Here is a 23,820-nt window from a genome sequence, read left to right as displayed (position 1 = left end):
TCCTACATTCTCCAAAGATGCTTTGAACCTCGTGGACGTCTAATGATTGGAAAGAAGAAATGCATTTCACGCGTTTTCCGTTCTTTTTGGGAGCTCTCAACTGTTGCTTCTGGCTTCTCAAAGCTGTTCTAGAACTTGATTGGAATTTTGGTCACTGTTCAATGGGTTGAAGCTCCGAGTCCAAGCATGGCACAAGTTACCAACAAGAACCTGGCTATCGCGGCCTGCGAGTGCAGTCCAAAGGTATTGCTTCCCGGGTTGAACGGGATCGAGTCAGGCAGTATCCTATGATAATCGGTCTTGCGAGAAATGTTTAGGCACTAGTCTCGAAAGATGGGTCCGATTGTTCGTTCAGGCTCACTTAACTCACGGCGTACCTCAACTTAGCTATGAAGCAATGACATCTTTGTTCATTTATCTAGGACATTTTCAATCGCAGACTTTTTGGTGCAACTCCATACCAATGCAAAACTGATAGTCAAGTAAAGAAACACAAAATCTTGATTCGGCAGTACCTGTCTTCCAAACTTACTGTCTACTTCTCTGCATCCTCACCAGCATCCTTCTCAGCGATAATCCTTCGGGGCCTCCTCAACAGGGTCGAAGCAGTGGCACTTGTCCTTGCTGTAGTCCATGGACTAATGGCATCTTGTGTTGTGGCAATGTCCATACTTGTACTGACGGTTGGAGCCGTCTGGCTGCTTGGCAGTAGCCCACTTGCAAAAGTCGACCAAAGCGTTGACAGCACCCATAGTCATGATGATGAAAAGTTTGAGGAAAGTTGGTAGCTGTAGTCGAAATGAAACACCAGAGTGGCGGGTCAGAAAATGGCTCGGTGAGTTTAACAATGTGCGAATGAAATCATTTGATGTTGTTGATGAGGATAAGTAGATTCTGTCTGGTGGCTTCGATCCCTCTGGTTAAGTAGTCTCGGCCGAGGACCCTCTGAAGCCATATACTAAGGGACCAGAAGCTTGGCCAAGTCTTTACGACTCTCTAGATCTAAGCCGATGGCTTATTGTGCTCCCTACATAGCGTGAAAGACTCAATGCATACTCAGAGATGCTGTTAGATTGAAACGTTGAAGACTTGAAACCTCGAAAGCTGTGTGTCAAACAATCATTAGCCGTTCCCCGACACATGCCAGCAACAGATTCCGAGGATATATCCTTTCATCAGGTTTTCTGATGGATGGTTGTACTTCAGGCAACAAAGGGATACCGTCCCCCTTTGTTGGCGTAGGATGAACGGATCTTCCAAGTCGGGCTGAGCACTTGAGTAGACTTCACGATCAAAGGTTGTAGAAACTATAGGACGAACAAGGGAGTATCACAATCAGTGCAATCCTTCTTGTTGTAGTCGACGCCAGCAAAGACCGCACAGGAGTGTCCTGCGCCTGTTTCATATCCTACAAGCACTTACGCACGTGCTTAACTATCAACACGAAATGCCATCATCGCTCATCATCCAGCTAGAACTCGTTCCCACCGGGCTGTCTTTGCTTCCAATCAATGGCTTCGCGCCAGCTTGAACAATAGCAATATCCTTCGAGTAGGTGTGGTGTGCCAGAAGGAAGAGAGGGTGTTCTATCCCAACCAAGTATCAGAACTTGTGCGTGCTCCAGTCCTTACCTCCTTCCTCGTCTTCATCCCCTGTCTCCTCTGCATCGCCGTTTTCTTGAGCATCGTCATTCGCGTCGCCATTCTCGTTCTCTTCATCTTCGTCGCTATCATCATCGTCGTCGTCTGCATTGAAGTCCGGCATGACAATGCTGTTCAAGAAGGTGATCTACATCATGTGTCAGCACATCCATCATCCAAACGACAACCAGTCGGCAAAGGGTTACTTACGAATGGGTGCATCGCGGCAATGATCTCACAAATCTGCTCTTGGGCATCGTTCTCGGTAAAAACCTTGTCATCAACCTTCTTGCTAATCGTGAAGTTGCGTAACTTCAATAGCTCGATGTCGCGGTGATCGACCAAGTAGCCCTACGAAAGCGTGATTAGTAACGATCCACAATGACCGTGGTCTTCTGTTCGCCCTTAATAGATTGCAGGACAAAAAATCCGACATAGGCATACCTTGGGCTTAGTCTTTAGCGCATTCCCCTTATTCGTCTCAGTAAATCCCTTCAAAGCCGCTTCCTCGCCCCCCTTCTGCAACGATTTGGGCAAAAAAGTCCTCTTGAACCTCTCATCATTCAAGACCCTACGCCACCGACGCGGCCGCTCATCAATACTCTCCCTCAACTTCTGCAAGTGCGACGCCTCAGGACACCATAAGCCGCCGCCCACAAAGCAAGAGCCTGGCTGAAGATGGATGTAATAACAGGCGTAAGGTCCCTTCTTACCCGTTCTAGACCATGCCGCAGAGAAGTGAGCCTGTGAGTTATTGACCATTAGTGTCATTCTCCCACGGAGTTTCAAGCAACCTGATGGCAATATGGAATGTCAAGGTACCTTGTAAGGAGTCGGGTCCTTGCTGAAGCGAATATCGCGGTGGATGCGAAAGACGAGGTCCTTGGCCGGTAATTCTGGGATGGTGAAATCCACTTCGGTGATCTTTGGTGTGATAGTCTCGACAAAGGTGTTCCAGTCTTTTAGGGAGCGTCTATACTCGCCGTCGTGGCCTGGACTAAATCAGTATTCGTAGAATACCAAGAGGATTTCCTTGTGGGGCCTACTCTTGAGCCAAGATCTCTGGTTGTGAGCTTTGAGGTCCTTCAAGAACAATAAAGTGTTCTTGTGAACGGTGTCGTCGGAGTAGTCCTGTCCATCGAGCCCTCGAAGCTTCTCATGCGGAATGATAGTGACCCTACTCTCGTAATCTTCCTCGTCATCTTCCTCTTCGTCCTCATCTTCCTCAGGTTGGTCATCCTGATACTCATCCTCAACCTTCTCAATCTTCTGCCTCTTCACTGCTTTTGATTTGCTGGGCGCGGGCTGTGGCTTAGCTTTAGGTTTAGCGACTGAACCCTTTGGCCGTCCACGTCCACGCTTCTTGGGTTGCTCCTCCTCCTCTTCTTCATCATCACCTTCGCTCTGCACCTCATCACTGTCAACCTCGACCTTCGCATCTCCATCAAAGTCATCATCGTCGTCGTCACTCTCGAAATACATGCTCTTCTTGGGAGTGCTTGAGACGCGCCGAGACCGCCGCCGGGGCTCATCCTCAGCAGCCGGCGACGCAGCACGCTTACGGGCTGGCATGATTTTAAAATACTTCTCCTCAATTGTATCCCAATAAGTCGATGGATAATTTTTGAGGTCGGATCGCTCTGCAGCTAGCCGTGGTGTGCATGCGAAATGATTGGGTCTCAGAACCAGGAATTCAGTATCAAAAGCCAGAAAGGTGTCGTGCGTCATCGAGTGGGCGACCGCGGGGGGCACGACGACGGACGCGCCGGGACCCAGACGCAGGCTGAACGCGCCATCACATGACCTTGCACGTGGGCTTATCGTCTATCAGCGCCGCGCGCATTCCGCGGAGGCGGGACCGGACCTCGAACGTCTGCCGTCCAGATAGAATCAAAGGGCCGACTGGCTTCCTGTTCTTCGAATGGCCCGGTAGCGCCCACACCAGATTTCATTGTCCGCTACTACCTCTACCCACTGAGAGTACTCTTCTTGACTGTGAAATCTTTCGCTGACTCACTAAACGGAGTTTAAGCGTGAACTCCAACCATCACAACAACGAAACCACGGCACTTTCAGGCTTGTTCCGCACCGGGCTTGCATGAAGTTCGCATGACCAAAGCATATCTCAATCTCATTCTCAAAATTTACGAGTGAGATGCCGTGAATGTCGGGATGAAATGCCACCCCCATGAGGAGGGACTTGGTTCATCACCCTTGCATACCCTGATTGATATTCTGCTGGTATATCGAACTTGTCGTGAGAATGCCTTGAGACCGCCATCATCTACGCAGTCGTCTGTTTCCTCCAAGGGAATGATAGTATGTGATTCTAGTCATCCGAGCGAAGTAGAATGATGCTACGCGACTCGTACAACGAGATCCAGCAGGAGATGTTGATGACACTGTGCAGAGGATGTTGTTCAAACAAGGCTTGGCAGCACAAGATACAAGACCGTTGCAATTCGTTGAAAGACAGCCATTCTATCGTCAAGGGGGCCGCGGAGCCCGAATTCCGACAACTTTAAATACCAAGCTCACACACACGAGTCACCCTCGGGGCAAAACTCCGCCAGCTGAACATGTCATTGCGCCTGACGTCCGCAACATGGAAGTCTGCCGCGATGTTGGAAATGGCACTCTCTGCACCACACGACGGCTTCTTCCGGAGCTCCCTCTTTCGATAAAGACAGACATCTTTAACCAGCCGATTACTTGCCACATGTGTCTTGACTTGAGATCCGCTGCCCCTAAGCCTGAAGTCAATGCATTCTCGAAAAATCCGCACAGGGGCGGGTTTCTGCGAAGGCCTCCGAGACTCCAAGATTGCTTTATGTTTTCATGGTCGACTATAAGTACAACCGTGTTGGATCCGGTCTTGTGCTGAAGGATCCAGCTGTTATCCATGGTACTTGACAACTTCAGTAACACACAACCCAATTCCTACAACTCTTAAACTACCATCACACCCAATCATGGTAGTAGTCGCAGTCGCCGGAGGCACGGGCGGTGTCGGTAAGACCATCGTTGAACAATTACAGCTCAGCAAGAAGCACGAGTTGATCCTGCTTAGGCGAAAGGTGAATGCTCTAGCCGCAGCCACATGCGAACACGCTTGAACCCCTTCTGACCAGGCCCTCTAGGCTCCTACCACACTCGCCTCAGGTGGCGCAAAGATTGTGCTTGCTGACTACGGCAACATCGAGGCGCTATCCCTGCTGCTCGAGAGGCACAATGTCGAGACAGTCATCTCCACGATTGGTTTCGTGGGCCCGGAGGCCGCTCAGTCACAGCTCAATCTCATCGCCGCGGCCGACAAGGCCAAGCCGACCCATCGATTCGTACCCAGCGAGTTCTCAGTTTGGGTCTCTCCAGAGTAGGCAGATTCCTTCCATCCCGAGACACCTTCCTGTCTTAGTTGCCGTGGAGTCACTGACACCTAACCAGCGACACGAACGCGGCGGTGTTCGGTGCCTGGCTGGACGCAATCGCCGCCCTCAAAAAGACTGGCCTCACGTACACCCGCGTCATCAACGGGTGGTTCATGGACTATTTTGGCATGCCGCACACCCCAAGCAACCTCGCCCCTCACACCTGGGGCGTCGACATCGCGAACCGCCGCGCCGCGATCCCCGGAACAGGCAATGAGCTCATGACCCTGACCTACTCGGTAGACGTGGCCCGCTTCGTCGTTCGCATGCTCGACGACACCGACTGGCCCGAAATTAGCATCATCAGCGGCTCAGACACCACGTTCAACGAGATTCTGGGAATCGCGGAGAAACTCACGGGTACGTACGGTCTTGAATCTTCGAAGCAAAGTGCTATAAGGGTCACGTAGCACTGACATGGTCTACTTTCTTGCCAGGAGCCAAGTTTGACGTCGTCTATGACGGAGAAGAGAAGTTGAGAAACGGCCAGGCAACCGTCTGGTCGGCTGGCTACGGCGCAGGACCGGCGTCAATGGAGGAGACGCAGGCGATGATCGCTCTCTTCGGGTTGATGAGCGTCGAGGGCAGGATCCTGGTGCCCCAGGGTAACCGCCTGAACGGAAAGTACCCAGATATCCGCCCCATAGGCATCGAAGAGCTTCTCACCAAGGCCTGGACTGGAAAATAGGATTCGTTCTGTCTCAGGACTAGTGCTTAGGTTGGAGTACTTTGTCTGTCATCGTCGGTAGCTTTTTCGTCTCTGCCGTCCAATCCCCCTAACACAATGTCGCCTCCTTGTTTAGCGTAGTCTCTCTAGGATGAAGACGCATCTCTTGATCTCAGTTCTCGTAACCCTCAACATCTCCTGCTGCCGCTAGTACTCTTGCGCGAGGGTTGAGTCTCGATTGATGGTGACTGCATTCATTGTGACGAAATTTTTGTTCCCTGAGATCCATTTCAAGAAGTGAATCTACGTTGCTCAATCACAGCCAGACACGCTGCCACAAGTCGCTGCCTTACGCGACTGAGTCCGGAAGCCTAGTCTGCCGATCCATACAAACTGGACCTCACACACACAACTCGAGGCAACAGTAAGATGAGACAAGTAAGCCGACTAGTCTAGACCGGCATAGGGCCCTGGCCGCCCGGCTGCAGGCTGAAGTAGAGTTAAATGTCGATCCGAATCCAAAGTCCCAAAAACCACAAAGTATAGTCCGACTGCCCCGCCATATGCGGTTTTGTGGACATAGCAGAGATCGACCGCCAGGCCACACCCGCACGGCCATGCCGTTTAAATATCCTAGCCTCACAATCAACCTAGCCGCTCAACGTCGCTAGAAAGTCTCCGCTCGGTAATAGAAAGCGAAGGATTCTAACCGTAGTAGAGCTTAATCTTAAAGAGTATGGAGAAGTAAAGGAGCCGCAGTACTCTGCTGACAGAAATCTCACACCGCCCCATGAAGGAGCAGCCGAGTTCCGTGCTCCCAGCCTTCCTAACGGTTTGAACCGGCATGGTTTATAGAGTTGTCCACCTGAAAGAGTATCAATCTCAATGGTGCCGACACGTCCAGCAAAATGAAGTAAGTGTATTAATGGATCCTTCAACCAAAGTCCCGTACATCTTACGAAGATATCTCATGTATCGAGACAGTGCCATTTTGCTACTCAGAATGCAGTCGACGCACCCATGCTGACTTCTAGCTCGGGGCTGTGTACCAGGTCTCACGATAGTCTCTCCCAAATTGGCAAGAGAATCGTCTAAGAGGCGAGACTTGAGATCTCTGGGCCTCCTCATTGGTGGTATAGGAGTGTCCCCGCTAAGGCTTCCCTAATTCCTTTTCATGTTGCAAGAGGATGATCTCTATACCCACGGCTCTAGGTGCCATCATCAATGCTCTAGGCGTGTTCCAGCCGCGGCTCCCTCGAGTCACTTCCGACGTTGCAATATGATCATCCGGAGAGTGATATCCAAGACCTTTCTGATGTAAGAGAATCATCCCAATATCCTAGCCTCTAGGCATCATACTTGGCGGTATGGGACTGCCCTAGCAGTGGCTCCCTAAGTCTCTTCCGATGTTGCAATAGGATCGCCCGGATGGCAACATCCAAGGCTTTCGGTATCGTGATTGGCTGTATAGAGGTTCCCTGGTCAAGGCTACCATGAACCCTATCTGACAATCCTCAATCCCCCGGCAAGAGGGCATCGAAAAGACCTTCGATGTTCAGATTCACGAGATGGGCTGTTAAGCTACCTCAAAAAACAATCAAGGTGGCGAGCCAACGTAGGACATTGTTGATAGGCAGAGACGCGAACTTGGATACTTTGGTCCAAGATTCTAGTTTCACAACGTATTCCCGTCTTAACTTTAGGAGGGGAGGAGTCGAAGGATGACACAGAGACAACGAAAGCGGGCACTTTTGGTTTGAGGTCCTAGTCCCGCGAAGTATTCACCTACGGCTTGACATCTAGAGGCAGCAAAGTCGGGTACTTTGGTCGAAATCCCAGTCCTACAATACATCACAGTCTAGAAATTATGAGAAGAATGACGATACAGATTCAACTATAAAACCCTCCACCCATCCCAACTCCCCTTCCATCAGCATCAGCTTCTCACCTCATCACAACACTCTACACTACATATCATCTTCACAATCTTCCCAATCTACTCGAAGTACCAGTCCCAAAACCCCCCCAATCCTCAAAATGAAGTCCTTCACCGTTATGGCCATCGCCCTCCTCGGCCTCACCAACGCCGCCACCATCCGCATCTGCAAGGACCAGACCCTCGGCAACTGCGTCACCATGGACGTCGGCGGCTGCAGTACGTTCCTCACACCCTCGGATTCATCCCTCAGACTTCTCCAGCCTTCAGGCTTCATTTCTCTCCGCCCTCAAAACGTGAAGCTAACAAATGTCATTCTAAGCCAACTTCCCCGGAAACATGAACGACGTCGTCAGCTCCGTTGACACCGGCAGCGCCACCTGCACCTTCTTCACGTGAGTTACTACCGTCTACTTTATTCCCTTCTTCCAAGAATGGAGAAGATGAAACATTCATTTGCTCTGTATACATCAAGCAACATCGTCAAGAATATCTTCTGACACAATTTCTTCAATCTACTAGCGACGGCAGCTGCGGCGGCGCCTCCTGGACCACCAGAGGTCTCCAGAACACCGTCCCCTCCAACTTCAACGACAACCTCAGTTCCGTCCGCTGCTAGAGGGAATCCCACCCTCCATGGTTTGGAAAGTTGGGGGCCGTTTCCGACGGAGAGGCACTCCACGAGACATGATGGTGACATGGTGTTTTCTTTCAGTACTCTCTTATTATGGCCCACAGCAACGTGAGGAAATAAAGGGGGCTACCAAAAGTGATCTTGACTTGAGAATTTTGATGCTTTCTTGGTTTCCGGAAAAGAAGCAAGCTAAACTCGATATCGAATCCGTTTTAGTTTACTACCTTAGTACTTATTCCTCCTCCATATAGAAAATAGACTCTTTGAGTCCCCCATGTCCCCTCGCTTGCTTTACAGTCAATCTGTCTCTTGTTGTTTACACCCGTCCTTGGTAAACTTCTAACTAACTTCTGACACAAATTCGAATTCGTTTGTAAACTAATCGCATCAATATTATTCCTCGTTGACAAATCGATAATCAGAGAGGTTTTACTATAGTTCAACAAACAAACCGATCTTCCACTACGAGGAGGGAAAAAACAAGGCAGATACGGAGTAGTCCATTATTTGTTATGTTAATCCTAACTGTAGTCTTACAGCCTTGAAGTGTTCGTACACTCGAGGCCACTCCGCTTCCTCAATCACATTACTCGTGTTCTCGCCGAAATCATATTCTCAGCTTAATAACTGCAAATCAAACTTAAGCTCTTTAGGATCTCAAATGCATTTAGTAACTTTCGAAGAACGGGAAAGGCAACCCGGCTTATACGGTAGTCAGCCAAGTAGGACCATCACAAATGATCAAGCACCAAACGCAACGTCAGATATGAACATTTCATTATTCATCTAGCAACCTATCAACGCCACACAATCCCGACAGGAACCACATCTCTCATCCGTACTTCATAACCCCTCAAAGATCAAGCCAGACTAAGGTGAACATACGACGAAACAACATGGAAATAGCTAGATCAAACCGGCCGAGCCGCGCCACCCATCCGACGAGCCGATGAGCCCACCAAACAATGTACACGCGAAGAATAAAAAAAAAAGGTGAAAAATAAAACGCAGTGCAACTGTTTCTCCGACACCTTCCTTACTGCGTCAAGGCACGTAACATTAAAACGCCAAGCCAAGGTTTTTTTTCCCTCCCATCCCCCGCCCTCTCTGTCTCCTGCGTAGTCTGGCTGGTCCCTGTCTGTCGGTACTCCGCCGCCGGTTCGACGCCCCGAAATCCCGACCAGGGGTCGCGCACGCTCTCCCCCTCCGCAACATCTGAGGGTAGACCAATGACACGCTGCCATTGCTCGATTCATCCACTTCTGCATTCCGATTCAACGCATTTGGCCGTTGAGAGCTTCTTTCCATTCCAAAAAGACCTGGACCAGCGACTACGCCGCCTTCTTGCGGTCTTCGAACGCGGAGAAACACGCATGCGACAGGGAAACTCCATGTCCTGCAAACAACTGCATCGGGAGAAATCATGTCTTGGCGCTGAGAGGTCGACCGACATCAAGCCTCAATGATGCCGCTACTCCGTCGAAAACCGTACAAGCCATGCAGTGCAACAGCCTCAACCAAATACTTTGCCATCTGGGGTCCGACCACTTATCCAAGATTTGGGTCATGGGCAATGCGTCCCAGGGGTGTTCTGTCGCGGGGCTTCTCGACCAAATCAGCATACCCATCCAGGCTTGATCCCATTACTCTGACCATGTCGAAAATGTGCGAGCCCTTGAATGTCTCTGCCCAGAGCCTGATGACCGCTGCAGCTAGCTGTCTCAACCTTGTGCTGTCGTTCGCAGACACCTCGTTGTTGGCAGGTTGGCCGGTGGTAGGCCCACCCAGGGATGGATCGATGGGCACAGCAAATTCCGTCTCGTCCAGCATTCTCCTGACCGATTGTAGGAGATTCTTTTCTTCGGGGGTCGCAGGGGGGTCATTCGGTCCGATCGATGCGAGAGTAAGGAGCCATTTAGATAAGAGAATGGCGCATTCGAAGTTGCACACTACAAAGAAACGGGGTTAGCTAGAACAAGCGATGTTTGAGAAGAACAGGTACTTACAGGAATGTTGAATGCTCCATTCCAGGCTCTTGGTCCTCGCAACATAGTTGACGCCGGCCTTGACCAACATGGACAAAGCATGAATGGCCTGGAACACGGCTCTATGCAATCTCAACGTACGGACAAGGAGGGGCATATTGCTCAACGACGAAGCAACTAGCATGTGATCCCTGGTCTCGAGGGATCGGTTGGGCGGGATCTCGGTGTATAGACGGATATATGCCAAGCGCAGGAGTGCGGTAGAGTTGAACGCTACCGGACCACCCGGGAACGAGTCGCTGTTGCCCACATGCCCCGCGTCGGCCGCCCTCAATTGGTGTCGGTGTTCGAAGCTCACCTGCCATATCCTCAGTGCAGCAGTGACCTCTTCCACATCCTCCGGCTTCAATCCCCTCTGTGGCCCAAACGGCGAGCTGAGTGCGAATGAAGTTTGTTTCAGCAGGTAAATGTGCTGAAGCAATGCGTGGATAAGGACATAGTTTCCGAGGGATGACATGTGCGGAGGCAAGCCCTGGGGCGAAGTCGTTAGGACTCTGGAGAAGGCGTCGTGGACGGTGATTTCGACAGAAGGATAGTTTTGTCTGTCTTCCTGCCACTGCCATGCCGATTCAGCCCTCCACAGCCTGGACGGGTAGGGCAAGAATAGGCCAAGCTCCGAAGTAAGGATAAGAGGCGGCATGTTGTACGCGATACTGCACAGGTTGAAGAAGCAATAAGCTATGAGCTTGGTGCGCGTAGCTCCCTCAAGTCGAATCCAAGTCTCCCAATCCGGTGCAACGGCCGGGCTGGACTCGGCTATCAGACCCTCTTCGCGAACGAGCATAGCAAGGTGGCTCTGAAGAGATAGAGCCTCATGCAAGATTGCTTTCGCTCCCCAAAGCCCGACTGCGAAGAGCAGCAAGACAGCCTGTGTGGTCTCAAGACGAGCTTGCGGAGTGTTTGGCGAGCTGCGGGGAAAACGTTAGAGCTGAAAAGCAGAGCAAGATGGGAAATACACTTACAACGGCTCGCGATGAGTGTCCTGTGTCATCGGGCGATCCTGCTGTGCCGAGGCAAAGGTATGCCTAAAGCCAGAGCTGGGAGAAGGTCGGGTCGAGTGTGGGCTGTACGCAGCGGGCGTCGGTAAAAGAGCATGTACCTCATGACTATGTCTCCTTCGAATCTGCTCGAGCGCAACAGCCTTTGCAGCATACCACAGCGCATGACCCCGGTGGCTCTCGAATCGGTACTGTGCACCAACAGCCAAGATGGCCAATAGAAGCTCCGGTGCCATCTCGGCGGGCGTCAATGTGGGTATATGCAGGAACGGGAGATACTCGTGGAAACCGCTGATGTATCCCTCAAGGAAACGAGTGAGTGTATGTCTAGACGGAAAGACAAAGTCGTTTGGAATAACGGATGAGAACTCCTCCAGTCGGTTCTTGATGACCGTGTGGTCGACGGCAGAGATACGAAGGGGTGCTCTCATTGACTCTTCGTGGCTCCTTGGACCACCTTCGATACCCTCCCGACCATCCGGCTGAACCGAAGGGAACCGTGACGGAAACTGCGATGATGGCTTGGACGGGCCACGGTGATGCATATCGCCACGGGGCCACAGTCCCCCCATCTGCTGATCAGACTCGAACGGAGGTGGCAAGTAGTGCGAAGAGGGCGCAAAGTCGTCGAGGAAAATGTGATAGTCGTCGTAAGGTGCTGCTTGGGGCTGAGGAACATATCCCGGTGCCAGCATGTTCTGATCCTCCCGTGGCCGTTCGGGATACCCCATCGACTCATCATAGGACTTGATCCTCGTATGATCGGAAGGCGGACGTCCCATCTCAGCCATCATGGGTTGCTGCATGGGGTTCACTTCGCTGGCCAGAGCCGCATCAGAAAGTAGATCGAGGTTGCAAGCAGCGGCACGGGCCGGGCCTGGCATGCGAGGATCTGGGGCCATGGTGGATGCCACGGCCGTTATTGACTCCTGGTGATACTGGGGCTGAGGTGGGCGCTGAACGCCCAGCATTTCGTGTTCGACATGGCTGTCGGAGGAAGATGGCGGATTGTGTGTGCTGGATGAAGTCTTTCTTGGCCGATTATTCTCCTTGCTGCCCTCGTTGAGGTGAACGAGCTTCTCATGGCGGACAAGGAGATCACTGATGTCCATATAAGCATATTCCTTCGTCAGAGTTGGGAGGGGGAGTCGGCCGTGTTGGAGTTGAGCATCAAGAACAGGGAAGAGGTGGAGTCGAAAGTCGGGGTCTTGGGACGGGGGAACGTCTTGGGGATAAATCAAATCAAAGCAAAGTAAAGCTGGGTGGTGGTGTGGTGTGTGTGGAAGGTGACAGCATATGGATGGTGTCGATGTGGTGAGGTAAGTGTACTCAGGCAGGCCGCAGGACGGGTGAAATGACGAATGACCAGGGGCAAGGTTGATAGAACTCACCGTCGTCCGAACGTTTTCCCACAGCGAGCCCAGCCGCAGGCAAAGGGCTTCTCTTTGGTGTGTGTCCTTTCGTGTCTTTGGACATGCTCCACACGCCTATAATGCAAAAGCAATGTAAGCTAGCCGAAGGTACAGCCAGAAAGCCAAAGCCAAGGCAAGGTAGGGCAATCAATCATCTAGAGAGGAGAGTTGGGGGACCTTGCAACAAGGAGGAGGGGAAGCCGACTTACCTGAAGCGCTTGCTGCAATACTTGCACGGTAACGTCTTGGGTTTTTGCTGCCGGGCCTCACCATTTTCCCCAGCTATGCCAGAGCCTCCATGAGGCTGCCCCTCTATGGATTGGAGTGGCATCATTTTGTGCAAACGCTACCCAAAGGAGCGACAGGTAAAGGGGGAAAAGAAGGGTACCGTGTGCTCGGCTAGGTAATAGGATAGCTCAAGGACCACCGAGGTCACACAGCACGAGAAAGTGGGGGAAATGGAGGAGGTAAGGTAGGCGGAGCAAGCAGAGTTGGGCTTGAAAGGGATACTTTGCGGGGTGCGGTGTGTGTATCGATATGAAGATGATTGTTGTAGAGACAGCTTTCAGGGTCTCACGAAGAGCAGCAACAGAGAATTGTTTTGACAACGGTCCTCTGCTAGCCCCCCGTTTTCGTCTCTTTCCATGCAAGCCTGGCGTGAGCGAGTCTCAGATGCCTCTTGGTAGGCGTAAGCGTCCACGGGCGGTGGCGGCCGGCGTTTGCAACTCGAATCAACCGGTACCGCAAAGCATGCGGGAGACGCGCGAGGGAAGTGAGGAGTTGGGATTCGGAGTGGAATGTCCCGGCTGTAGTGGTGATAGGTAGGGTGGGCAAGTTGCGAGGAAAATTGGGCGCGAGGAGGAGAAGATTTGGGGAAGAAGGGAAGTACTGGTGTCACGGCACCACGAGTGACACAACGGATACAGGCAGAGCGAGGTTGAGTATGAAGGAGATGTGTGTGCGGTGGGATGTTGCGGCAATGTGTATGGATGTTTGTGCGTTGGGCTGAGGACACAAACAAGCATGCATGCGAAGATTGAGCGTGAACAACCAAGGCGTAGTTACTCGGCTCAAACAATAACAACCTTGGATAAAATGGCAGCGAGGTCGAAGTGAATTGGCAGGGAGGGGGTGGGAGAGCAAAAGGCGGGGAATTGATGGATGAGGAGACTCTCGGGAGAGGAGAGCAGCAGTGAGAAAGAGGAGAAGGATGAGGAGAGACGCGACTGAGTCGTAGGGCGAACCAAAGTCGTAGCGAAGCCCGGCAGAAGTTGAAGAGGCAGAGCGCGGGGCAGCAGCAGCGAAAGAAAGGGAAACGCTGAGCCGCGACGTATCTTTCTCAGTAGCCGATGAGAAAGAGAGGCGCCGACGTCGACGTTAACGTGTGCAGAGACAGAAGCGCGGAAAAGAGAGGCTGGAGCTGTCTCGGTAAGCTAAGGCAGGTAGCTTGGAAGCTGAGAAACTTAAGCTTGGGATGCTGCGGAAGAGGGGAAACACGGAGATGCCGGCTGTCTGCGGCGCGCGTGCGACAAGGAGACAATGCTGAATGTTTGGATAGGTAAGAGGATATGATCGGCGCTACTACAAAGCTTTGTGGTACCGGTACTCGAGGCGGCAAGTCTGATGTATAGATGGAGATACTACGTGTATCGGGAGGGGAAATTTTGGAGGTCGAAAGATGTCGCGTGAGAGGCGGTCGGTAGAAGAGCTGGCTGGTGTGCCGGCTGTTCAAAGTTGAGGTGGCGGTAGCGACAATGGAAGGTCTGATCTAACGGAGTGCCGCGGAAGATTAATGGAGGAGGGATGCTTTCGCATGCAACATTAATGCTTGATACGTCGTGTATACAGGACCGGCGCGTGTGCCAATGGGGGGACGATTTGGAGATGGAGCTGGTAACGTAGTTTGATGATGGCGGCCCTTTGCGTGAGGAGGAGGCGGGTAAGGTAGGTGAGGTGGTAGGTGTGAAGAAAGCGGAGGCGGAGGAGGAGGAATTGAGAAACGTGAAGCGATGAGGAGGCAGAAAGCCGCGGTGGTAATGCGTTAGGTAGGTAGAAGCAGGGAGGGAGTGTAGTGCGCCCGCGTGTCCAAAGTGTGAGTCTGAGTCTGAGAGTGTGCGCGCGTGTGTCCGTATGCGTATGCGTGTGCGTGAGCGAGTGTGAGTGAAGTGCCTGGCGAGTGATGGAAGTAAAGTGTATTTTGTGAGAGGTGTGATGTGAGGTTGCCCGTGAGTGAGGTTAGGTGAGGTGGTGGTGAGGTGGTGGCCGGGTGGTGGTAATGGGTGGGAAAAGGTGGAGAGAGTGATGAGGAGAGAAAGAATTGGCTTCCGTTGAATGGGGGAAATCCAGGCAAGAATCTGGGGTCTGGGGTTGTCTCCTCTCTCTCCGCATTGGAGAAGCACCAAGGTGCCTTGCTCCTGCTTCGTGCTGCTACTGCCGCTGCCACTGCCGCACTCGTAGCGTCTATCACTGGTCGCTCTTTCCCGGTGGTCCTTCACCTTACACAGTACCTACCTTACCTGACCTACCTTACCTAGGTAGATAGGTACCTTAGCTTATTACGTACCCATCTACGTATCTACGAGCATAGGTACCTAGGTCCATCCCACCATCCCCGACCAATGACAAGGTAGCTTACCTCAGCCAAACCCCGCTGTCCTTCCCAATCTCTCCAATCTCCAAAGGTACCTTGCTTGTCTTGCCTCCCATACCTCCGTTCGGATATCCCTAGGTTTCGATCCCGGAGCCGGCAAAGAGACCTTGCATCAGTAGCAAGTAGATAGAAAAAGGTCAGAAGAAAAGGGCAAAGGGTGACAAGCGCGCAAGGTATCCGACCCGAGTATGATGTCTACCTACATCGAGAATCGAAAGGAGTCGAAGGATTCTTGGGCGAGCGAGATGATTTGGAGCAGCAGCATTGAGACTCTGAGACTCACCTCACTCTGGGTGGCCTTGGGCATCCGTAGTCAGGTATCCGTAGACTCAATTGTTAAAAAGGGGACTTTGAGGTTGACATGTGTGAAGTATCTTTTTGCGTTTGGTCACACCAACAAGAGACCTTCCTCGGATGACCTAGTCAAGTAGCGGCTGGGCCACGCTTCAACCAAGGACTGCCCTGTTCAACCACCCTAAAAGATGGTTGCATGTGGTGGGGGAAGCAGGGCGGGGAGCTTCACAGCCAGTGCCAATGGGAGCTCAGCCATGAAATCATCCCTCGTCGGCAAGGGCCATTGGAGGCCGATGATCCAGTCAAGCAATCCAGTCAAGCAGATACCTACGGATAACTCTAAGGCACTTCCGTCATCTGCTGTCGAGTGGGCTATATCTACATCTGCACCGTGGATCCATTGGTGAGCGGGCGAGATCCCAAGACGCAAACTAAAGCAAAAGAAAAAAAAGAATCGGAATCTCGTCTCATCTCAACAAGCTTCTACTCCAATCTGCTTGTTGTCGTTGCGGCTTGCTGGTGGGCTACCAGGGCTGTTTCTCTTCATTCCAGACCATCACCAACTGATTGGCTCTTGTCTTCTTTGCACTCACACGTCGGTATTCCTCTGCCTCTTCTGCATCTGAGTACCTAGCCAGGCTAATTGGCACACAAGCAGGCCATGCTCTTCCTGGACTCTGCGTCAACGTGTCCGTGCAAGCTGCCTTGTGCTGCACTGACGCCGGGAGGGGATCATGGGTGCTTCTCCATTAGGCGTCTGAATACACACCGGGGACACTGCTGGTCTCAAGACGCGCCAATGGCAGCTTCGCAATAGCGGCCAATCGTGACAGGGAGCCCTAGATGAGACGGCCACATCGCCAACGGACCACTCATTCGTCCTCTTTTTGGAGAAACCACACGACGCCGTATGTCCAAGGCCAAGTAGTCCGTAGTGTATTTGAACGTGCAGAAGTCAGGCGTGCGGCGTGCCAGGAGTGCCAGGGTAGTGAGAAGAGATGATCGATCTTATCCATTTCGAAACCCCCCCGGGCTCTCGGCCCTGATCAGCTTCACCTTCCCGCTGTTGTAGAATCGGGCGAGGCGAGACGAGGCAAAGCTCGGTTTGCTGCTTCTGGGCCGGTGCGTTCCTGTGTGGCCTAGCTCAACCCAACCCCCACCCCCGGTTGCTGTGTGTCATGAGCTTCAAAGGAATCTGAATCTGGAGCTGGGACTCCAGAGCGACGGCCACCATCCCTGCACGATGGACATTGGGGTTTGAGCAGCTACATACCCTCACCTCCCAGCAAAAGCTACCCAGCTCCATATCTCCAAATGCGGAGTCCGAGACGCGCACTGGAAAGGACGGGAGCTTGCCGGAGGGAAGAGGGGATTAGTAAAACGTAGTAACCTTCCGAACAAGCTCCAAAAGCTGTAGAGGCAAAATAAGTTCATAAAATAACAAATCAGCCACAGGACTGTTACATGGCGTGCGACTTGGTGGTCTAACACCGTACCACGTAGGCTCATCTGCCCGTCGAGACTAGGTAGCGAGCGACGAGAGGAGCGGGCACAAGAGTCGCAGTCGGGTGTCTCGGTGCAACTGCAACGCAAGAGCATCAAAGGTTAGAAGGGGGAGACAAGAACAGAACAGGGAAAAGATACATTGCCTCTAATGATTGATTTCCCCAAGAACGACAAGCCATACCTGTGGCATGCATGTCTGGCTATGCTTCCGTCCATTATTAGTGTGTGCTCAGTCGATCCATCATGCTGAACCCTGTCAGACCATTCTGTGCCCTTGGGCCGCGGAAGGGTATATCCGTCAGTTTCCTCGTGCTTCTTGTCGTTCTCGTGAAATATTTGTTACTCTTTTCTGAGGCACGCCCGGCAAGCATCCGGCCGATACTCCGCTGGCTCACTTGACCAGGCTCGGGCCCCCCTCTTTTTTTTTTTTTTTTTCTCCTTCGTCCAGGTCTGTCTTTCTCTCGATTTCGAAAGGGGCCTTCTGGCTGGCGGGAAATTGCGACGAATTTTCGGGGACCCATTCGTATTGGAGACCCTTCCATGAACGTGACATCCCATCTCCAAGCTACCTTGCAGTTGAGAAATTTCCCGATGGCTGCAGCTTGCAGTAGCCAGAGGGAGGTCGGTGGATTGTTCCAGTTTTGTTGTGCGTGAGGTGTGGTGAAATGGCGGGAAAGGGAAAGGGTGGGTGTGGGAGGTGGGAATGGGCGAGTTCTGAGGATGGGAACCAAGCTCCAATGCCAATTGGGAGGGCATCCACCTCAATGCGGAGGAGAGGCAGGCACGACAGGTACCTAGGCAGGAAGGAGTACAGAGTACGCAGGAGTCACCTTAGGCAGCTTGCACTTCAAAGTCTCTTAACTTTCTTGCCTCAGTAATCCCGATTCATGGCAATTCATGTAAGAAGTTGCAGCGGGCAAGTGCAGCGGACGCACCTGCGCTGAGTCTGAGGTGCCTGCCTTCCCCGTTCAACCTGGCCTGGAAGGTGCAAAGTGTGGGGTAAGCGCTGGTGACAAGGTCTGTGCTCTCTACTGCGTAAGGTATGCCCCATGCTCCTGCCTCCGTGCTCTCGACGACCGCCCCACAGTCGCCGGATTGTCCTTCCCCATTTTAATGTTTCCCATCGCTCCTCCGTTTTGCACAACAGCAGCTTCGACTAGAGCCATCTCATCGCCCTCTATCTTCACATCGGTGGACAAAGACTTTGTCTCCAACTTTTGTGCTTCATGCTAATACCTCCTACATCTATAGGCTATCTGTACAGAGTATAATGCATAGTAACCCCGTATCCGTATGTACTCGAAACTCTCCTCCTCGACATCCCCTGCCTTGCTTCTCCTCGTCCACCCCACGTCGCTGTGCAATCCCCCGGCATTTACGACCCCCAACCAAAGGTTCCTCAACGTCCAGCGGGGGAGGAGAACCTCGGCGCCAATGTGTCAAAACCAGCTAAGCTCCATCTTCCTCTCGCGTCCCCTCCATTCCGAATTCGTGTCCACTCCGGCCGGGAGCCCCCCCCCCCCCTTTGACCTTTTTGGGACTCTATCGCGCCTGAAGCTGCTATCCAACTTGCCGGTGGATCAAGGTTTTCCAACCAGAACTCTGCTAGAGTCTTGCATAAGCATTACCCTGTCACCTACAGCCTATCTCAAGCTCTTCCCGTTCTGATCCGGGAAGCTACATGGCTAGCCAAATCGATATTGAGATTCGAAGCGCAGGACAGCGGACCACAAACTCGCGGACGCGGAATAAAAGCCGACGTCTGAATAGGATCGCTCGAAAAAAGCTGAGGGCGGGCAAAACTCCAGAAGTCCTATCATCCATCTCTCGCAACGATTACGGATATAAACATCAAGCTGTCCAAATGGCAGAGCGCAGTGATCAAAGGTTCAAGCACGGGGCTACCTGAGACCGTGGTTCGTCTTGGCTGACCCGTTCGCTTGGACTCCCGAAATGTTTAAACACACCCGACCTGCCCGCAAGTGCCGGGAGAAGCAACCCTTACAATCGGTCCCATCACCGAAGCTTTGCGCGCTGGATGGTCCCCTCCATCATGACTATCGAGATCCCGATAATCGGCGGGCGTTCCGTCGTAACATGGCTTTCTCCAACGCCAAGGCTAGAGCTTAGAGTACTCTGCAGTGATGCTTCCTCGATGTGTAGCACCTTATCAATGCTCATGGCATAGCCTAAATCTGTGCTTGTTCCGTGGAGATATATTTGCGGCGACGGATATAGTAGTGATGTCGGGTTCCAAGCATAGGTTTTGCAGTCTTCATAATTCATGCGGTTAGCGGGTCCATAAGCTATCTTGCTATTTGGTTGGAGCAATAGGAAGACTAACTTGAATCCTGTCACTCTTGGTCGACATATTGGTGCCGTAGTGACCTTTCGACCCTATGATCTTACCTCGTAAATATGAACTGCGAGAGATTATCAGGCGCCATTCACTTATTCTGACAGCGGATATAAAACTAACAGGCCAATAGACCTCTCTCGGAATAGATTTCAAGCCCAGACCGTCATCGTATGCCGAGGCCTAAGGGCCTGTCGTTGGTATATTTCGTAGATGCCCGTGAAAAGAAGGTCAGAGGCAACCGAGATCATTCCTCCTGCGTTATGCCATAAAATCATCAGGATCGTCTCCCATATTGAAAACAAAGGTCATGGGTGCTTCCCCTCAGCCTCATTAACATGTTCGAAGCTGATGCGTCCAGGTTTGGAAGGGAAAACACAGGACTAGTGGCCTGTCCCTCTTGAATCCTCCCAAAAGGCCTGACCGCTGACTTCAACTGGAAGAGAACACCCGGCTATGCTTCGCCTCAAGAAGGAGGACCATTTCGAACGCTGGCAGTAAGTTCGAAGCTCAGGCATGGGCTTTCATCAGCCTTGCAGCTTATATTTGTCGATAGGTATGAATCTTCCATAATTCGCAGTAGCCAGACGCAGTAGGCATCGTCAAACCTCAGGCAGCAGTAATATATCCCAGTCAGCACCAGCTCCGGCGCAATCGCGGTTAACGGAACTTCTTGTCACATGAGAAACAACTTCACGGTTTTGTTGGTCAGGTGCTCGGTAGTGATACTCTGTGGCGCTAGAATATAAAAGAATCATAACTGAGGTGAGTACCAACGCGGAGCGGGGGGGGGGGGGTCTACAGAGCATGGATTCGTCCATCAAGTGTTCGCAATGGCGAATCAAACTCGGAGAACAGTATCCGCAATTCGAACGAAAGCTTGGCCGTCGTCTTCTGAGTACATGCCAGTGTACGTTTCTGGTTCTGGATCGTCAAGTAGTCTTTCGTAGCCTCTTCATAACCTGCTGGCAGTTTGAGTCCTCAGGCTCGCTACTAGCACCTTATTTGCCAGTAACGAAGGGGCCGGAGGTCAAGAATGACTGGAACTTATCGGTAGAGGGTGGCCTGACGATGTCGGTCTGATTTGAGCCGCAACTCTTTCATATCCTGGCGCTGATATAAGACTAGATGTCTTCTTAACCAAACCATCTGGATCGAATGTGAGCCACATTTTTCATAGACATGCGGCTAATGATATCTGTGCCGCACCATGCCAAATTGACGGCAATGGTTAATGGACAAATTGAGTGTTGGTGTCATACCCCTGGCAAGAGAGCGGCATATGTAAAGTTCTCGAGACCATATCTCGAACCCCGGAGCCAGTTGCCTCATAGTCGAAAAGGTCGAGATGGTCAGCTTGAAGAAGCTGGACACAGGAGAACCCCCTTCTCCAGGTCCAAGTCTTCCATAGCATAGATTTCAGTACAATGACAACAAATCCATGCAATGCTGAAAGCATCTCGCTCCAACTCGTAGAGCCATGGTTATCAAGGTCCCCTTCCAGCTGCAGTCTACGAGGAAAGTGAGAAGGAGGCAGGTGGAAAATGCCTTCCCGGTGTAAAGTCTTGCAGCCCCACCCGTACCTTCCCACCTACCACCTCCCTTCTTCCCGTCTTTCGTCGAAGGAGGCTATTTATATCTCCTCAACTTCATTCCTGTCACCAGCACCCATCCGGATTGACCGGGTGGTTTACACTCTGACGCAGAGATGTTAAAAGAAATACTCCAATGAAGCCGTGCTGGCCTGAGGGGCGCGCTGTTCGAATCTGGGCAGGGGCGTGGACTATAAGGTCAGTATCCCCCCTCCATTCCTTTCTCTTTTTTTCTTTTTTTCTTTCAAAGGTCCATTTGAATGTCTCTTTTATGATGTCATCCCCAATAGAGAATCTCTTTGGTGTTCTTTTCATTTGTATCCCATTCTTTTTGTTTATCCCAGTCCAGATATGCCCACCCAATTCTTCCTTCATGCTCATTCCTCGTAGAAAACCACTCGCCCATGGCTCAGAGATCCCATAACGCAATCCAGCAGACACTGACCGTCCCTCGTCCAACGTCTTCAACATCCCTGACATCCCTCATGCCTTGCTCTCCTCCAGCAGCTCCTTCGGCCACCGCACCTCAAACCCGCTCACCGTCTTCTGAATCTCCAAATCGCCCGGGTCTCCATCAAACAGCGGCTTCTCCATCTTCTTCTCAAACACCTGCTCGACAAGCAACCCCCTCTCCCTCACGACATCGAAGAAGGCCAGGTCCTTGTGCCTCAGCCACGGCCGGTACGACGTGAAGAACACATACGCCACGCTCCCTTCCTTCCTCGCCAGCGCCTCCCAGATCGTATCAGCGAGCTTCCCGTGCTCAGAGTGCCGGAACAGCAGATCCGCCAACACCAGCACGTCAAACTTCTTCTCTCCCCCCTCGGCTGAAGAAGCAATCTCCGCCAACAAAGGCTTCACGTCCGCGCCCCAGACATACCCCTTGGGCACCACGACCCCCTCCAGATCCCCCGCCTCATCCACATTCTTCTGCATCGTCATAACGATATCCGCGTCCGGGAAATCCGACACCACGACGCGCTTTGCGCCCAAGATGCCCGCCGTCAAACTCGGCAGGCCGGCACCGGCACCGAGCTCCAGCACCGTCTTGCCTTTGACGCGGGACGGGTCCGCCTCAAAGTAGTCTGAGACGACCCGGCTTCCGTTCCAGAGGTGGTGCGCTTCGGTGGGCGAGTAGCCGACCAGGTGCAGAGTCAGGACGCGGCCCGAGGCGAGGGTGTGGGTTTGCGAGGTGGGTGGCGGGGTGGGCGGGTAGTAGTCCTCCGGGTCGGCGAAGAGGTCGCCTGTGTCGCCGTCGGCGACGTCGCTTACTGGGCTCATTATGAAACGTGTATATCGTTTGCGAAGTGCGTTGGTGGTGGTGGGTGTAGTCCCAGAGCAGCCACTGAGAGGTATCTTGATACCCTGGTTGAAGAGGGGCAGGCCCAGGTGAGAGACCTTGTGATGAGCTGAGCGCTAGGTTGTCTCTCTGTGAGACTCCGGGAAATAATGATGTGACGAGCTTCTCTCTGTGAGAATACTTTCACTTGCTGAGTATAGCTAGAGCATCAGTTACGGTCGGGACATGGTGAAGGTTGAGATCAACTTACTTGAATGAATGCGGGGTGTAGAGGGGTCAATCGCAAATGAGTCGCAATTTTCGACATCTTTTTTTTTTTTCTCTTGCGACGAAGTGAAGTGGGTACAGTGTGAGACTGTCCTCCATCTCCAACCAAAAGAATGAAGTATTGGTGGGCTTGAACACAGTGTGAAGCAGGCGCTGGCACTTCATCTCCTAAGTGTATAAGAAGTGCTGAGTGAGTTCTCTGATCTCGATAAACGAGTCTCATAAGGATATGATCAACTCTTTCGGACTATGCCTTCAGGTTTCTTTATGCCTCCAGCATCCTTTCATCGGCACCAATTCGTCTGAGAGAAATCGCTCATGGACCACGTGCAAAGAAGCCTACCAGCCATAAAAGGAGACAAGCCGCTGGTATTCAAAGTCTTCGTTCCCTTTCTCCAGAAGATGAGCAGCTTTGAAAGAAGCCTTGCTTCAGCAAAGCTTGATTCTGGCACTAAGAAAGGGCGACTAACGATGTCAAGCTGTGTTCACTCCTGGCCACTCACTCACTCACTCCATCAAGCAGGAAGAGACTGCGCTTAAGACCGCACGTTTAACTACTATTTACTACAAGACTATCGACTAGTCTTCCTGACGTCCCTGTAACAGGGTTATCTTATGACATGCGTAGACTTAGGAAGGTTCGGCCTGGTGGCCGGGAGGTTCAGATGAAGATCTTCTCGTTCTGACACGATCCCGTCTTGCTATCTTATAAAAGGATTCACGCCAGCGGCATCTAGCGACTCTCGGGCAGAGGCAATGGGCCGGGACAGGAGGATTAGTAGCAGTGAGACTGATGATGGTGCTGAGGTTGAGCTTGCCGTATATTGTCGGGTTGCCTGATTCACTCAAGCTCACCCCCATCACCCCATTGAAAGAGACAAGAACCAAAGAAAGGCCCTGCCAACGCCCATTATCCAGCGACTCGGACGTGTTCGTCACACATCGTGCAGATGAGCGTGATGAGCTAGCATGACGAGCTAGCAAGTATTATTGTAGTAGGAAAAAGGCCATGAGCTCGCCCATGAAGCATCTCTGCTGGGTCTCTCAAGACCAAAAGCCTTCGAGACCACTACTCCTCTAGAACTACCAATTCAA

General features: G+C 52.1%; 9 protein-coding genes across 9 annotated transcripts; 4 read left to right on the top strand and 5 right to left on the bottom strand.

The window, feature by feature from the left end:
- Nucleotides 1-535: 535 nt before the first annotated feature.
- CPAR01_13074 (uncharacterized protein) lies at nt 536-758 on the bottom strand (the record flags this gene model as incomplete). Its single annotated transcript, XM_060497328.1, has 2 exons — nt 536-614; nt 673-758. 2 exons carry the CDS (start codon nt 756-758, stop codon nt 536-538), a joined length of 165 nt encoding a protein of 54 aa, XP_060343721.1.
- An 844-nt stretch (nt 759-1,602) lies between these two features.
- CPAR01_13073 (uncharacterized protein) lies at nt 1,603-3,212 on the bottom strand (the record flags this gene model as incomplete). Its single annotated transcript, XM_060497327.1, has 5 exons — nt 1,603-1,788; nt 1,851-1,991; nt 2,085-2,384; nt 2,463-2,632; nt 2,687-3,212. 5 exons carry the CDS (start codon nt 3,210-3,212, stop codon nt 1,603-1,605), a joined length of 1,323 nt encoding a protein of 440 aa, XP_060343720.1.
- Nucleotides 3,213-4,612: 1,400 nt separating this feature from the next.
- Nucleotides 4,613-5,756, top strand: CPAR01_13072 (uncharacterized protein; the record flags this gene model as incomplete). The annotated part of the gene is made up of 4 exons (XM_060497326.1): nt 4,613-4,717; nt 4,781-5,013; nt 5,085-5,428; nt 5,479-5,756. The coding sequence occupies 4 exons, from the start codon at nt 4,613-4,615 to the stop codon at nt 5,754-5,756; spliced, it is 960 nt and encodes a 319-aa protein (XP_060343719.1).
- Nucleotides 5,757-7,772: 2,016 nt separating this feature from the next.
- On the top strand, nt 7,773-8,290 carry CPAR01_13071 (uncharacterized protein; the record flags this gene model as incomplete). Its single annotated transcript, XM_060497325.1, has 3 exons — nt 7,773-7,890; nt 7,994-8,066; nt 8,194-8,290. 3 exons carry the CDS (start codon nt 7,773-7,775, stop codon nt 8,288-8,290), a joined length of 288 nt encoding a protein of 95 aa, XP_060343718.1.
- Nucleotides 8,291-9,853: 1,563 nt separating this feature from the next.
- Nucleotides 9,854-12,460, bottom strand: CPAR01_13070 (uncharacterized protein; the record flags this gene model as incomplete). Its single annotated transcript, XM_060497324.1, has 3 exons — nt 9,854-10,254; nt 10,312-11,258; nt 11,313-12,460. The coding sequence occupies 3 exons, from the start codon at nt 12,458-12,460 to the stop codon at nt 9,854-9,856; spliced, it is 2,496 nt and encodes an 831-aa protein (XP_060343717.1).
- A 275-nt stretch (nt 12,461-12,735) lies between these two features.
- CPAR01_13069 (uncharacterized protein) lies at nt 12,736-13,094 on the bottom strand (the record flags this gene model as incomplete). The annotated part of the gene is made up of 2 exons (XM_060497323.1): nt 12,736-12,835; nt 12,970-13,094. The coding sequence occupies 2 exons, from the start codon at nt 13,092-13,094 to the stop codon at nt 12,736-12,738; spliced, it is 225 nt and encodes a 74-aa protein (XP_060343716.1).
- Nucleotides 13,095-17,974: 4,880 nt separating this feature from the next.
- Nucleotides 17,975-18,213, top strand: CPAR01_13068 (uncharacterized protein; the record flags this gene model as incomplete). The annotated part of the gene is made up of 2 exons (XM_060497322.1): nt 17,975-18,025; nt 18,064-18,213. The coding sequence occupies 2 exons, from the start codon at nt 17,975-17,977 to the stop codon at nt 18,211-18,213; spliced, it is 201 nt and encodes a 66-aa protein (XP_060343715.1).
- A 290-nt stretch (nt 18,214-18,503) lies between these two features.
- Nucleotides 18,504-18,878, top strand: CPAR01_13067 (uncharacterized protein; the record flags this gene model as incomplete). Its single annotated transcript, XM_060497321.1, has 1 exon — nt 18,504-18,878. The coding sequence occupies one exon, from the start codon at nt 18,504-18,506 to the stop codon at nt 18,876-18,878; it is 375 nt and encodes a 124-aa protein (XP_060343714.1).
- Nucleotides 18,879-21,641: 2,763 nt separating this feature from the next.
- On the bottom strand, nt 21,642-22,439 carry CPAR01_13066 (nicotinamide N-methyltransferase; the record flags this gene model as incomplete). Its single annotated transcript, XM_060497320.1, has 1 exon — nt 21,642-22,439. One exon carries the CDS (start codon nt 22,437-22,439, stop codon nt 21,642-21,644), a length of 798 nt encoding a protein of 265 aa, XP_060343713.1.
- Nucleotides 22,440-23,820: the final 1,381 nt, after the last annotated feature.

Source organism: Colletotrichum paranaense, assembly GCF_030867605.1.
Source record: "Colletotrichum paranaense strain IMI 384185 chromosome Unknown Scaffold_12.1, whole genome shotgun sequence".
NCBI classification, from domain to species: domain Eukaryota; kingdom Fungi; phylum Ascomycota; class Sordariomycetes; order Glomerellales; family Glomerellaceae; genus Colletotrichum; species Colletotrichum paranaense.
This window is presented reverse-complemented; position numbering and strand designations above follow the sequence as displayed.